Source organism: Eulemur rufifrons, chromosome 2 (genome assembly GCF_041146395.1).
Source record: "Eulemur rufifrons isolate Redbay chromosome 2, OSU_ERuf_1, whole genome shotgun sequence".
In the NCBI taxonomy this organism is placed as follows: domain Eukaryota; kingdom Metazoa; phylum Chordata; class Mammalia; order Primates; family Lemuridae; genus Eulemur; species Eulemur rufifrons.
In genome coordinates, this window is record NC_090984.1 from 106,661,305 (window position 1) to 106,677,512 (window position 16,208).

Consider the following 16,208-nt stretch of genomic DNA (forward strand, 5'->3'; position numbering starts at 1 on the left):
CCTGCCTCAGCCTCCCAGGATGCTAGGATTACAGTTGTGAGCCATTGTGCCTGGCCTAAATCACATTCTTAACATGACCTAAATTCTAGATATGCTGGAGTTATCTTACAATCATCATTCTTAGAAGAGTTGATGTTACGATTCCCAACTGGGAGAATTTCTAAAAGTAGGCCAGATAGCAGTGCTTCCTACTAACACCAATTTCATTTTCCCAAGAAAAAATTTCAGTTCATTCCTGCTAGACTCAAAAGAAAGCACAGTTCTTGATATTATGTGACATCTGATTTATGTTCTAATAATAACATTATGTATTAACACTAGTAAAAGGAATTCACTTTTAATATTTTCACATTATTGATAACAAACAAGGATTATTTGTGACCACAAAAAAAATTTGAAAAGTAAAAACCCAGATCCAGGGTGGCAAACAGAGAATGTATACATCAAAAAGGTAATCTGTGTGTTCTTTGTAGGTTATTACATAGGTAATTTGCCCAACTGTGTGTTCTATGTAGGTTATTTAGACCTAGTAAAACACTAGGTTATATTCCCTAAACCTCTAAATGCTACCTATAATCAGTTTCCTAAAAACAGTAGAGGGAAAACAAATTTGATGAAATCAAGGTGGTAGATTTTCAAAAATTAATAATACTTTGTGTACTAAATGTAGATAGCATAGGAGAGATTTTCCCAACTCTTGGGTTTAAAAAAAGTCCTAGCCAGGTGCAGTGGCTCATGCCTGTAATCCCAGCACTTTCAGTGGCCAAGGTGGGAGGACTGCTTGAGGCCAGGAGTTTGAGACCAGCTTGAGCAACACAGAGAGACCTCATCTCTTAAAAAAAAAAAAAAAGTCCAGGTGAAATTGTGAAGGCAATGAGAATTAACCAAGGGGGAAAAATAAGATCCAACAAGCAATACATAGTTGATACTAACAGATGAGGCAAAGATCCTGACAGGGTGCTAGGCTTGAGGAAGTCAGGAAGGTGCTGGGATGATCTTTATCCACCTTGACAACTCTCTAACCCCTCCAGATGTTCTATGAGGAATCTCAGATGCCTTTAGTACAATATCAGGAAAAATATGCCTTGGAATCCCTTGACAAAGACCTTGAAGGGACTGCACTGTATTTCAAAGGGTATGAAAAACCGTGTCTGAAGGAAAAGACAATTGGAATTAGAGATTCTTATTGACCCTAAACCTACATTTAGAAGGGATCTTGGTAGTGATCTAGACCAAATCCAATGTAAGGGTCTCTTTCATAGCACCTGGAATAGGTGGTTACTTTAAACTTGGACATGTGCAGCAACAGGAAATTTTACTGAGTCCATTCCTCTTTAGAACAACTCTTATTAGAAAATTCTTTCTTATTTTGAAGCAGTCATCTGTCATCTGTAAAGTTCCTTTGTTCATTTTTTGCCCTTTGAAGCTACAAAGAATAAGTCTAATTCCTCTTCTGTTTTATAGCTCAACAGAAATTTCGAGGCAGCTATTGTATCATTCCCTCCTTGTCTGCACCCCCTTCCCAGCTATACCTTCTATTCTTCAGAGGAGCTATTGTCCTATTCCCTATATAATCAGACTCTTCACAATCCTGGTCACCTACCTGTGGATACAATCAATTTATTGATTGATTTATTAATTGATCTTAAAATATGGTACCCATAATTGAATCCAAGCCTCCATCTAGATATGGACTGACCTGTATGGCATGTGGGCCTCCCTGAACTTTTAACACACGTTGAATGCATTAGCTTTGTGAACAGTCACAACATACTGCTGATTTAAAATTGACCTCCCATTTTGCTAAGAACACATTTCTACATAAACTGCTGTGAAACCAGGTCTTTCCAACACCCTTCCCATCAACACACACACACACATAAACACAGATATCCACAAACACACACTCCACTCTGTACTTAGAAGGGTTGGTTGCTTTTTAAAATCCCAGAACACAGGGTTTCTTGTTAATGCCTATTCAATCTCATTCTTTTAGTTTCAGTCTTATGTTCAGATATTTCAAAACATTGTAATGGTTTCTATATGCTAGCGTCAGTACATAGTTAGAATTCAATGATTGTTCATTTAATAAATTAATCTTAAATCTATCAGCCCCAAACTGGAGATACTGCTGTCTATTTCTGCATCATCTACAAACGTGATGCTTTCTGTCCCCTCACTCTATTCTTCATGGGAGAAAACACCAAGGTACAAATAAGAGGCAGAAGAGAGCAGGACTAGACAAAGGAAAAGAAGATTGTCCCAGGGACAGAAGAAGGAAAATGAGTGTTCTGACCCTTGAAATTAGTATTTAATGTTCCCAACATTAGAAAAATATGGCTTTTCCTCATCTCTACCCTAGAGACCTTTTTGATCTATTATGATACTGCAATTATTAAACTCTGAATTTTGGGGGAAAGCTCATTCAAGCTTAATTTTAAAATAGCTTTTAAAATTATCTTTTCAGCTTAAATTTCCTATATGAAGTTTGGGTTGAAGAGACATGTAACTGAACTGTCTATTGGCTATGAGGTATAAAAAGAACTCCCAAATGCCCCTTACAAATGCCTGAGGTATAATATATATATATATATATATATATATATATATATTCATTTGTTTCAGGAATCAGAAGTGGCCTGGATTTTTCAATATAAATTTGGGAATTCACTGAGATTGAAGCTGTCTTCTGAACTGAATATAATCTTACATTTAATGTCTCTTTTCCCCAGAATGAAGAAAAATAAGCTTAATTTTGCCTTCCCTTAATAGCAGCCCTTTTGCAGAATGTGGGTCATTCACAGAATAAAAAAGTGTCCTATTGTGTCTTTTTCCATTGTCTATTATGACTCAGGATAGCAAATCCTGGGACTGAAACCTTAGAGAGATGGAAAAAGTGTTCCAATCTAAACAATCTAGAACGAGGAGGAAAACATCTCGAAAACTTCTGTTGCATAGTGTTAATATTTAAAGAATGGAGACACCTACAAAAGACCTAGTAGCCCCAAAGAGGAAATTTGTTTTGCACCTTTTCTGAACCTTTTCTAGAGGGAGTGAAAGAGACAGATTCTTACTTAAGTTCTCAGGACTGCCTTTTCTAGAAACTCGTGTGACAGATGAATATCAGAAGGAAATCATGTCAACACTGATGTGGGAGGTTCTCTTCCTGACTCTGTCACAACAAACCACATATGGTGCTGTGAGATAAGCAGAGATGAGACAGGGAGGCTTAATTATACTATAAGCTCCAAAAGTCAGGTGAACCACGTGCTTCAGGTGTGATCAGAGTCAAAGAGCCTCTCCAAAACAACCATTTCAGGGTTTCCTGTTAAAATGCAGGTAACTGCAAACAGGAAGGTCTGATACACTGTTCCCAACATGGAGTGGCTGCAGCAGGTTATTGACTTAAACTTCAGCTATTCAAGAAGACACCACATCATGACTCTTGGGTCAGGGTTCCTTGCTGTAGGGTTTTGTCACTGTACCCCACACTCCTTGGGATTTTCCATTTCATCTCCTTCAAAGTCCGGCTTCAAACTTTTTTTTTGCTCAATTTCCACCTGCCAAGAATAGAAATTGGAGATAAATATCAAAAAGAGGAGAAAAGCATGCAAACAAATAAATAAACCAAAAGAGAATACCTCAGTAGGTTCTTTGAGATTCCTTGTAATTTTGCTAATGTTTTGGGCTTTAGCCACATTGGAGCTACTGACCCTAAGTATATCATGACTCTCTCTTTGCACACGTTCTTTGCTTGGTCTGGAATTCCCTCTCCCTCATGGTCCACCTGGAAAATTCTTATTCTTTGCCTCACACAGTTGCTGAAGTTCAACCCTTCTTTGAAGCTATTTTCAACTCATTGAATAGACTCAGGTGCTTCTCCCTGTGAATATTTCCACTGTACCTTGTACACCTGTCCAGCTCCACTATACCATCATAGGGTCCACAGGACAAGAGCAGGATCTTGTTCAGTATTTTATACAATAATGTAGGAATACCGTAGGTAATTGACATAGGTTTATCAAATGAATGAATTCCTTTGTAATTCATTGTTTACACCCCAATACTTATTTCTTTAAAAAAACCCTACAAACATTACTGGAGTGTTTACAGTTCTACCAAATCATCTGCAAAATACTATAGCTGTGATTACAAGGGTGTAATCAATTAATCTAGCCTTGAAGGTAACACATCTCCTCTGGTCTTTGATAAGTCAGGTAGGGAATCCTCTGAGCTCAGGAATTTCATGATTGAGGTTGCTCCTTTCAACACCACTTCGGATACTTATCCATGCTAGACTCAGAAGGCAACAATTCAATACAGAACAGTTAAGGGAAGTGCTATCTTTGTCCTGGCCACAAGATGGAGTATTTGCTCTTTTTGGTAGTTACACGTTTTAGCTCATACAACTAAGAAAACATTTAGAGGAACAATAAATCACCATGTAAACCTAAGGACATTATTACAAATAGAAAATTATTAAAACACTTTGCAAAATCTCTTTTCAATAAACCTACTTTTCAAATCTTTGGCATTTAAGCTTCTATCAAATTTCTAACCCTCCAGGATATTATTGCTTTCTATTTATGTCAGAAAGCTCCAACTCTGATTATTCCTTCCACAGTCCTGATAATGTTATAAAAATTTGCTTGGCTTTTGAGTCTTGTCCTGTAACAGCCCAGTGCCCAGGTCATAGTGTCCTAACTTTGTTTAGATCCACTTCATCAGCTCTTGTAGCTGAAATACATGCTTTGGGTTAACACTTTCCTAATGCCCCACCCCCCACTTCCAAGTTCACCACTCTGCAATATAAACTTTATTACAAATGACTAATAATAACCCTTTCACCCCACTTTCTTTTTGTTGTTATTGTTCGTGATGACAGAAAGACATTATATTCTGCTCTTTATTTTTTTTCAACCTTTCTCTTAGCCACGAGAGAGATCGTTCATTCAAATCAGAGCAGGCTCATCCACACCTAGGTATGGGAACTGCCTCTAAGGTGGGAAGAGAATACCTGCAACCACGGTAAGCACTGCTGGAAGGAATAAGAGGGGTGAACAAATGGACTTGGAAGCATCAGCCAGACAGACACCTCTTGAGGCTACCTGGTAGCTGTAGTGTGCGGAGTAATTGACCCACTTCCTGACGTCAGTCTTGTCTTCCACGGAGATGGATCGTACAGTGGCTTTGGAGGCGGAAGTTGTGGGCATGCTGAACTCGACATTCACATGATTGGCAAATCTGGAAGGCACTTCCCGGTCAGAGCCAAGTTCAAGGTGGCAAAAGAAACAGTGGGGGTGACCGGAAGCTATGAAAAAAAGACAATCCAGAGATCAGGTTTTTTGGCAGCAGCGAGGAAGTGGAAGAAGCAGCTGGGGAAGCCCCTCAATGACAAAGGAGGCCTGAGGCTCAGCACCTGCAGTCCTGCAGAGGATCCAGTGCTGGGCAAGGGGATCTGCCTCGGCGGAAATCACACTCTGGGAGCCTCAGACCCTTTGGTATAACACCACGTGACTATAGCAGCCTGGTATCCTAGCAAGGAAACCCAAGGCCTAAGAAACAGGTCATTCCACCTGCTCAAGGCAGAGTGATGGGTGAACACAGCACAAGTACTAAGAAACAGGGGCTGCAAATGGGAAGAACGGGGGAAAAAAGAGATTGGCACTTAGCACCTAATAAAACATCAGTGGCAGCCACCTGGAGCAAAACTGCTTTCCTTTGAAAGATGAACTGAATTTTCTTAAAATATCACTTCATATTTTCAAAAGGCTCTTGGCATGTTTTGTGAGTTAATGATGCATGCAAATGACAAAGACCTTATAAACAGCACACGTGTTAGGGAAGCATATGGAACACCGGATAGACCTCCAACTAGCAGAACACCTGGGTTTGACTTCCAGCTCTCCTACGAAGCAGCAGAGCACCCGCCCCAAGTCCAAGTCCTTTTTCTCTCCAGGCCTCAATTCCTCACCTGTAAGTGGGGAGCTTGGCACTGGGGGGAGAGGTAGGAAAAGGTAGGCTGGAGGTGCCAGACACTGCTGCTCTTTAATTTTATAAATCTGTGGGTAATTCTGTTGTACGTGGATGGCAAACTTAGGGTTTGATTTTCACTTGAGAATTATTAGATTTTTGAGGAAAAAAGAGTTAGAGCTTAGTTCTACGACCGTCACCACTGAAACACTGTCATTCATCTGACATAACAGGAAACATTTGTTAAGCACCCGATGACTGGTCCTCTGCTAAATCTTTTACACAGATTCTCTCACTGAATATTCATTACAATCCCTTGAGGTCATAATAATATCCTCATTTTATAGATGGGGAAACTAAGGCTTAGGGAGGCAAAGTGAGCTGCCCCAGGTTACAACTAGAAAGCGGCATAGCTAAGAACTGAAGCCAGTAGTCTGACTCCAGAGTGTTCTTAACTACTTTGCCTGAGTCATAACCTCATGGTCCCCAAACCTCAAGATCATATTTGCAGGGTGACAGGGATGGAGGGGGGGAAAGTTTCAAGAACCCCCAGACAGCAACTGGCTATGAATAAACAGCATGAAATGACTTCGCCTTAATTATGTAACTGAAACAGCCCCTTAGTTATCCCAGTTTCCCCAAAGAAGCAATTTCAATGTTCTTTATTGGTCTGGGCAGGACTTTTCATCCTCAGAGAGTGAGGACATAACACGCCCGCTCTCTAAGGAAAACATTACCAGAGTGAAGTATTTGTTTTGCTCTGTTTCACAAATGTAACATATTTCAATGGTTATTTCTAAAGAGTAATAACTGAAAAATTTGCACTTGTTCTTAGGAAAAAATTTAAATAAGATATACATAATAGTAAAAACATTACTTGAAAATGCAGATATAATTCCACATGGCTATCATTTACTGGGCATTTATTACAGGCCAGATACTGTGCTAATAAGCACTTAAAAGCATTATCTCATTACATTCTGAAAGAGCTAGGTCTTAATAACCCTATTTTATAGATGAGAAAAATTTCTCTGAGAGGGTTAAGTAAATTGCCTGAGGTTGCCCAGCCCTTAAGTGGCAGAGCTGGAAATAAAACTCAGATATGACTCCGACTTCAAACTATTAATATGTCCTAAACTCTTCCCAATATATTGCTATGGAATCAGATGACTTCACAGTATATAGGAGCATCTCTTAATTCAATAGCTACTTGAGCAACTTTTTATCTAATTATATTTGCACATTGTTAAACTATTGAAAAATTATTTCTTTCTACAAAACTGATTCCCTCCTCTCACACCACCAAAGTGTATTCACAGCAAACTCTGAGAGCAACATTCTTTCCTAGTATCAACTATTAGATGTGTAGGAGAGGCTGCAGGGAAGTACAATTTTGAAAGCTGGTATAGTTTAATTCATGGTAATGAACCAAATAAGCCTACTCATTACATCATCTTCGTTGATGCAACTGAGAAAATACAACATTAAATTTCAGAGTTTTACTTTCCATAAAAGGGTAATCATATTGGTATTGTTTTCTTTCCTCCTGGTCTAATGAGAACTGGAATTCCAGCAAAGAAAACTACCTATCCAGGACAAAATGTTTTATTTCCTGGTGAATAATCAGTTAGCACCAGAAAAAGGTGCTAACAATTTCCTCAACTGGTATGGAAACATACAATTGGCCAGAAAAAGTATAAGAAGTCTTTTTTTGGGGTTTCACTATTAAAAATATATAACCATGACAGCAAAAGCAGTAATAGAAGTTGGATGTTTAGGTAAGAAATATCCTTATGTTGTCCTGCATTTCAAAAATCTTCCACAAATGAGGTTCCAGTAACTTGGAAATATATGTGTAATACAGTCCATAAACTACATTTATTTGGCCTTGAGCCTACTGAGCACTCTCCACTGGGAAGCATTAAGGAAAAAGTGTTTGCTGAAGGCCTGTCCTGTGTCCTTTGTTTCTTCTGGGAGCAATCTTTTCCCTTCCCCCCTTCTGAGACATAATCTTCCCCAGTGCTGCACGTCGTCTCTGTGGTCCTGTCAGTCAAAACGCACTGCCCATCTCTTGGTTCTTGAGCCAAGTGGCACAAGAAAAGAAAATAATCTGCGGTGATTTGTCCCCACAACTGCCTGCTGAGGAGACACTCATGAGTTTGTAACCAGAGCTATTCTGGTGCGATCCTTTCTGAAGTCTCCTTGTTCAACCTTTTCTTCAGTTCTCTGAGCTACCCCATATCCATCCAACCACCAATCTGTGGTTGGTTTTTTTTTTTTTTTTTGGTTAAGGTCGTCACTCAGTCTTTGCTGCTTTTAATAAAAAATCTCTCATACAGTACTTTTAAGTATTTGAGAGCAATCACTTTGAAACAAGTATGTTTGTACATACCGGATAAACTATAAATCTCTACTCTCACAGTGGAAATTATTTCAAGTATGTGTCTATTTAGTTTCCCCTTCTAAGCAGCAGCTGCAGTATTGAGAAAAGGCCCCTGGATGTGGCTGTGGAACTTCAGATGAGTCCTGTCACCTCTCGGGCTTTAATTTTCTCAGCTGTAGATTGAAACAGGTTTGACTAAGTTATCTCCAAGGTCCCTTCTGGCTTGAAAATCCAGAAATTCCATGGTTCTCTCTTTCCAAGGGCCCGTGTGCCAAAGGAGAATCCAGGGTGTCTCCTTTCCTCTTTCAAGTCAGATGGGCCCCCTGGCAGAGGTAGAAATCACAGCGCTATCACCAGGAGAAGACAGTGCTGACTTCAGGGGAAATGAGCAAGCAAGCACAGAGAGGAAGACTTTGTTTTAAAAATTCTGTCAGTTTAGAAACAGGGTAGCAAAGGCAGCCTCGAACACAGAGGTCCAATTGTGTCTTCAGTTTGCACTGCTACACCCAGCGTCTGACACAGAACACCCTGGTGTGTGTCCATTCCCTGCACTGCCCGGGGCGCCGGCCAGATCGTGTTGCCTCTGGCAGTCACATCATGTTACGTTCTGGATATGATAACACCACCACTCCACACTCAGGGCAGGAGAGGAAGACTCTGAACACACTGTTAGAATTTAATAGTCAGAATGCAAAAAAGGATAGCTGCATACGAGAAAGACATTTCAATCGAGAGTTTTTCCAAACCTTATTCTATTGCTCAGCTAGCATATCCACTTTTGTTAACAGAAGGGCAGAATTTATTATAAACAAGAAGAGAAAGGATTTAAAGGCTCATAGGAATAAGGGCTCATTGCCTGCCCCTGGGGTCACCCACACTTACTCTGAGAATAAGGGTATTAGTGCTGGTTTGACAGCTGCCTAGTTTTGTCATTTCACAAAATCCCCCTGGACCCAGGAGGAAAGTAATTGCCTTCTGGGCTCATTCAAGCACAAAAGCATCCCTGATAGCTGTGAGCAGCTAAGCTAGGGCAGGTAAGCTTTTCTTTCTTTCTTTTTTTGGTATAAATCAAACATTCCTTCCTTTACTTTTTGTCTGATAGAACTTTGGCATTTTAGACTTCCATGTCCTGGCTGGATCTTCAGTCTGACTGGAGGCTATTTCTCTTTCCCATCCCCTCTCTCTGAACTTGAGATGTTTGAACTGACAGCCCTCATACATAGGAGCTGCGGTCATAAAATTAACCCCTTTGTGTACTGTACATATGATTGACCATAAATTGGCCGTTTTTCCTATATCGAGGGAGGGTGAGAAAGATGTCTCTTCAGAACCAAGAAGCCTTCCAGAATCTGGAAATGGATCACTTCCAGCACCACAGCTAATACTTTAATGAATCGCAAAAGAATAAAAATTCAGAATCTGGCCAGGAGTGGTGGCTCACGCCTGTAATCCCAGCACTTTGGGAGCCCGGGGAAGGAGGATTGCTTGAGCCCAGAAGTTCAAGACCAGCTCGGGCAACATAGTGAGATCCCCATCTCTACAAGAAAATAAAAACATAAATTAGCTGGGCATGGTGGCACGCACCTGTAGTCCTAGCTACTTGGGAGGCTGAGGTGGGAGGATCGCTTGAGCCTGGGAGTTCAAGGCTGCAGTGAGCTATGATGGTGCCACTGCACTCCAGCCTGGATGTCAGAGCGAAACCCTGTCTCAAAAGGGGAAAAAAAAGTTCAGAATCTGCCCTGGAGAGCTGCTTAGCAGCTCAGCTGAGAATAATAGTACGTAGTTTTATGGAACATGTGTGCTAATGAGGGGGTGAAAAGATAGAATTGGGCCACTATGCTCATTACTTACTTTGCTCAACTGTTTTTACTTTCCTGGTCCCACCCTCACTCTGTCACCATGCCCATCACACAAGAAAAACAAGCACTTCACCTAGGATGTGGAACCTTGATCTCAGCTGGTTTTTTTGTTTTTTGTTTTTTTTGAGACACAGTCTCACTCTGTTGCTGGGGCTAGAGTGCTGTGGGGTCAGCCTAGCTCACAGCAACCTCAAACTCCTGGGCTCATGTGATCCTCCTGCCTCAGCCTCCTGAGTAGCAGGGACTACAGGCTCGTGCCACCACGCCCAGCTAATTTTTTCTATTTTTAGTAGAGACGGGTCTGGCTCTTGCTCAGGCTGCGACCCAGCTGTTTGGTATCCATGCAGTTGTTTTCACAGAAGAGAAACCACTACCCACCTGAGTTTTTATCGGGCAGCCGGTTTATCCTCCACACAATGGAGTTGAAGGCATGCTCGTACTTGGCCGTTCCCAGGGTGACCCTCATGACAGGCTCAGAGCCAGAGACACTAGTGGAGCCAAAACTCGCTCCCCGGTTCACTTTGGCTTTTAAAGACTTTTCCCCCAGGACACTTTCCCTGCGGAAGTTTTTCACCCACTCGCTGGGCACAGGGTAACGGACCATCACATTCTCACAGGGAACCTGAGTGAGGGGGTCGCGATTAGAGGAGAAGCCAGTTGACATCCTCAGCCAGCTCTGCACCTCCACCTCCGCCCCATTGATACTGGCTGCCGTCCTGAGCGTGAAAGGCAAGGTCTTCTCGGCGAACACTGTCCTGAACCGCATCAGCTCAAAGTGGCAGGCGTCCAAAGGGTTGAACAGAATAACCCGTGAGGTGTTGAACACATCCTCATCCACACACCCGTGAAAGCGGCACTCGTGCAGCTTAATCCACTTCGTGGTGGTGGTGGGCATGATGTCCTGCCGTGAAACTACTTCGTTCCCTTTGACGAGGACGTCGTTGAGGCCCAAGCGGCACTCTGCGAGCCCTGACAGGAAACTCAGAATGTGGATCCGCGTCAAGACGTGGTGCTGGAGAATCTGGTTGTCTCCTTTTCTCACGACACCAGAGAATTCGTCTCTGACATCCACTGTAATCTCCTCTTCAAGGTAGTTCAAGCCAACCGTACTCAAGTCCATGGACAGCACTGGGAGAGCCATGAGGTGGTCCTGAACTGCACGGATGAAGCTCAGGAAGTCATCGTAATTGGTGGTGCCCAGCTTGATCACTTGTTCCCTCTCTGCTGTGTGGGCCACAGCAGGTTTGGGCTGGTATTTCCTCTTCTCCTTGTAGGTGACACGGTCTATCCTCAAGCTGTGGATCCTGCCGTTCTCATCGTAGTTCTGAAGCCGGGGTTCTGAAATCTCATGGCAGATCTCCAGCTTGAACTCACGGAATGGCTTTTCTAGACCCTGCTCATAATACAGCTGCAGGTAGCCACCATCTGTCAGTTTGATGAAGATCGGTCCCCAGTGCCTGGAGGACATGATGTTTTTCTTCTCGGGGATCCTCAGCATCATTGGCCACCCATCCCTGGGCTGGGCTGGTGCCGACCCAGGCGGGTGAGCATCTAGTTCAACCCAGGCTACCGGGTCGTCATCAGGCAGCGTCGCATTGCCAAAGTGATCAGGATCATCAATTTGGAGTTGTTTGAGTTTTTCAACAGCATCAGAGTGTGACTGGCTTTTGCTTGAGTCATCAAAACTGATGGCATCTTGGTAGATGACAATGAGGGAATCTCTTTGGCTTTTGCCTGTGGCACTAGAAATGGCACTGTTTTGGGAGCGTCTCTCCTGCTCCTCAAAGAAAGCACTGAAAGGGTTGATAGGGGAGGGCTGTACGTCCTGCAGAGTCTCATTCAGGAAAGGGTTGGTTGCCCTCCAGGGTGGAGCCTCAGTTACGGAAGGTGGACGGTTTAAGGAGGAGATGTCCAGCTTCTGAACTTTGGAGACGTTCATCAAAGTACTCTTGGGACGGTCCCTCTTCTTAAATGACCCTGTTGAGTTATATGGTACGTCTGGGATCACAGATGCACCAGGTGGTGTATTCGGCTTCACAGGGGAGGTGATTGGTGGCAAAGGGCAGCTGACTTCATTGTCATCAAAGGTGACCCAGCTGGGGAAACGAGCAGAGGTCACTGGAGGGGCAGGGTGCCCATTCATGACTGGACTGCTGGCCTGCCAGCCGATGGCCTCCATCTCTACCTCTTCATCTTCCTGGAGCGAAGAAGAATTGTCTAAAAGGAAAAGGAGAACATATGAAGGGCTGCCATTCAGGGGTGCTAGATGCAAGGGACACTGAAATATGGGAACGAGGGATTACTAGAATTTTATCTGGACTCCAGTAAATTCCAAAGCAGCTCATTGCCTGTCTCAAGTGCTTAGTCTGGGCACAGATTTCGTATTTTCATAATGAGCACACCAGAGTACAGTATTAAGTACAGTAAGAATACAATGGCTGTATCCATACAGAAGCACTGACTGGCAGTACCAAGGTGCCTTGCAATTTAACTCTGTATACTCTCCCTTTATTTTATAAAAGCTTATGGAATAATGCTTTCTGTACTTGGCTCTAAGGTATATACTCTTAATTTTTAAACATTAAAAACCACCTCCTACATAAAATGATATAAGCTGATCTCATAAAAAAAACCCAAATTATCTTGATTGCAAATAATATCTTGAAGGTATTTTAGCCCAAATATGATCAATATTAAAGGCAAAAGGCCAGCATCCTTAATATGTAATAAGTTCATACAAGTGAATAAGAAAAACCCAAAAGCTCCCATAGAAATATGAGCAAAGGACATAAACATAAACTCATGAAACTAAAAATGTCTAATAAGCATGTGAAAAGTATCTAATATCACCAGTAATAAAAAATAAAACAAAAAAATCAGTGAAGATTTTAATACTCAATCAGGGTAAGGGTGCCAGGATAGACACACTAAATGTGCCCTTAATGAGACTGTAAGTTGCAACAAATGCTCTGAAAAAAGATTTGGCAGTTTATATTAAGGGTCTTAAAATGTTTCATAAACAATGACTTGGTAATCCTACCCTAAGGAAATAAAATTGTGAAGCAAGTTTGAAAAGCAGAGATGTCCATTTTAGCATTATTTATAATATGCAGAAAATAAAAGGAAAGAGTTTAAACATCCAACAGTTAGGTGAGTGTTAAGAAATTGAAGCACACAGTGGAATAATACCCAGGCATTAAAATGTTTACAAGTATGCACTGTCATATGAATATGCTCATGATATCATCTTTTTTTCTCTAAACTACTTCTCTGACTTAAAGTTTATTTTATAATAAAAAGGTTATTAAAAATAAAACTCCACTCTAGCAGAGCCTTCAAGGAAGGAGACGTAGGACTTGAGTTTTGATGAGGAAAGATCCAACCCTTTTCAGTAGCATAAGGACCCTAGGTGTCTGCTGGGACTGTGGGAGAGGAGGGGAAAATGAGGCCTTTGGCAAGGAGAGAGCACAGACAACAAATGTGTGGCATAGTATAGGTACTCAGTAAAGGTTTGTTGATTAAATGAGTGAGGCAAGAAACTCTTTTTTGGAGTAGCTTTTCCATTCTCTAGGCTCTGGAGGAAGGTGTATGAGATCTCTGCTACTATCCCACCCACTGTTTCCAATGCCAGTCATTTGAAATCAGAGGCAAAGGGACACATAAATGATTGAGTTTTCTGGCCACCTCATTAAACCTTCATGTACTTTACATCCAACCATACCAAATCAGCAATGTCACACATAATTGCACATGTAATCACACATGAATGGGATGGCTGGCTTGTCATCCGTCTTTCCAAGTAATTTATTCAAATAGATAGCACTTCCCTCAATTGAAGATGTCAGTTTGAAAATGTACACTGAATGCATGAGTGTCCATACCCACCCCAGAAATATAATGAGCAAAGAGTATTTTCCATATAGCATCACAAAAAGATTCCAAAGCATTTTAAAATTAAAGATGAGAATCTCCCTCAAATTAAGCATGAATCCACTTTTGTGGACATGTGATTTATTTTCTGGAAAATAAAGGGAAACGGTCAGGAGACAAACTAGGTTTGTAGTGTTTAAATTTTATTTACCATTTTCTTTTCTTTTTTTATTTTTTTTAAGACAAGGTCTCACCCTGTTGCCCAGGCTGGAGTACAGTGCCATCATAGCTCACCGCAATCTCCCACTCCTGTGCTTAAGTGATCCACCTGTCTCAGCCTCCAGAGTAGCTGGGACTACAGGTGCGTGCCACCACTCCTGGCTAATTTTTTATTTTTTGTAGAGATTGTGTTTCACTGTTGCCCAGGCTGGTTTCAAATTCCTGGGCTTAAGGGATCCTCCAGCCTCAGCCTCCCAAAGTGCTAGGATTACAGGTGTGAGCCACCACTCCCAGCCCTTTTAAAATTATTATTACTATTATTTTTGGAAGTCTAAAGGGAACGTGGTGGCCCTGAGTAAAATGTAATCACTTCCTTGGAAAAGTAATTGATCCTCCATAGAGAACTGGGAAAGGGGTGCATCTCAAAACATCAACTGCGGCAGCTCCATAGAGCTTTTGTAATGTAGCATTTCCACCCAAACAATCCCTATTGGTCCTCTCCTTGCATCAGGGTTATCCTCTTTGCCTTGGAGATCATTATCACTCCCTAGTTTAAAACAAGCTGAAGTCTTTTTCCTTTGGAGGGTGGCTTTCTGCCAAAGCTATTTGTACATGCTGCCAAAGGATTCCCTTCTGTTGGGAATCTTGTCCCCAAAATAGCACTTCTCATCTTCTTCTCCTAAGCCAAAAAAGAAGCGGGGGCGGGGAAGGCCTTTGTCTTTACTGAAGATCATTTTCTTACAATAAATTCCTTTTCAAATCAAGTAACTTAAAATCACACCAAGTCCTAGACAGTTTTGAAGCATTAGACTCTTAATACAATTTAAGTGAGGTATCTTTGAATTTGGAGGGAAATTTTTAAATTAATTTTTAGAGATTCTATTTTCTTTTTCTTTTTCTTTCTTTTTTTTTTTTTTTTTGAGACAGAGTCTCACTCTGTTGCCCAGGCTAGAGTGAGTGCCGTGGCGTCAGCCTAGCTCACAGCAACCTCAAACTCCTGGGCTCAAGTGATCCTCCTGTCTCAGCCTCCCGAGTAGCTGGGACTACAGGCATGCACCACCATGCCCGGCTAATTTTTTCTATATATATTTTTAGCTGTCCATATAATTTCTTTCTATTTTTAGTAGAGATGGGGTCTCGCTCTTGCTCGGGCTGGTCTCGAACTCCTGAGCTCAAACGATCCGCCCACCTCGGCCTCCCAGAGTGCTAGGATTACAGGCGTGAGCCACCGCGCCCGGCCGAGATTCTATTTTCTTGACAGCCATTAAAAAATATCAAGACTTTGTTACAAAATTCTCTTTCCTTTGGCAGTTTCATGTCCCATTAATTAAAATTGTTTTAAAAATCTATCCTTTGGGAAGATAGTGGGGCATAGGTCAAATTTCTGAAATTGAGAATTTGGTTTTCTATGAAATCATTTGTAAAGAAAAAATATCTTAAAAACATAAGATACTTTTACAGATGAAAAGCAGAAGTGGTCCATAGTTCACATGAACATAAAGCATTTCTTGAGGTGAACGCAAGTTCTGCCTAGTTTTTAAAATGATCCCTTATTAGCATTGACCTCTCTATCTGTGAGCTCTTAATTTTGCTTGGTTTCTCACTTGACTGAAAAACTTCAATTGTTTTTATAAAGTTTAGATTACACATCTTCTGAGCCCCTTTTTATTAAAGAATGTTCTTTGTATTTTCACATATAAAAAAACAAATTTATCTGTACATAAAATTCCTGAGGGAAAACATTTGCACTATATGTGACAAAAAGTTAACATCCTTAATATATAAAGAGCATGTATCCCTAACAAAAATCAATACACTCTCACAAATAAATGCAATAAAGAGAACAAACAGACAATTCAATAATGAAGAAACATAAATGTCTAATAGCTATTTGGGAAAATGAA

General features: G+C 41.3%; 1 protein-coding gene across 1 annotated transcript in view; it reads right to left on the minus strand.

Moving 5' to 3' along the window:
* Positions 1-2,963: 2,963 nt before the first annotated feature.
* Positions 2,964-16,208, minus strand: part of STON2 (stonin 2) — a 139,559-nt gene continuing 126,314 nt past the window's right edge. The window contains exons 9-11 of the mRNA XM_069465191.1: positions 10,594-12,432; positions 5,109-5,311; positions 2,964-3,560 (exon numbers count right to left, since the gene is read on the minus strand). Of these exons, the coding sequence (XP_069321292.1) occupies positions 3,477-3,560; positions 5,109-5,311; positions 10,594-12,432 (2,126 nt within the window). The 3' untranslated portion in view covers positions 2,964-3,476. The remainder of the gene's footprint in view (positions 3,561-5,108; positions 5,312-10,593; positions 12,433-16,208) is intronic.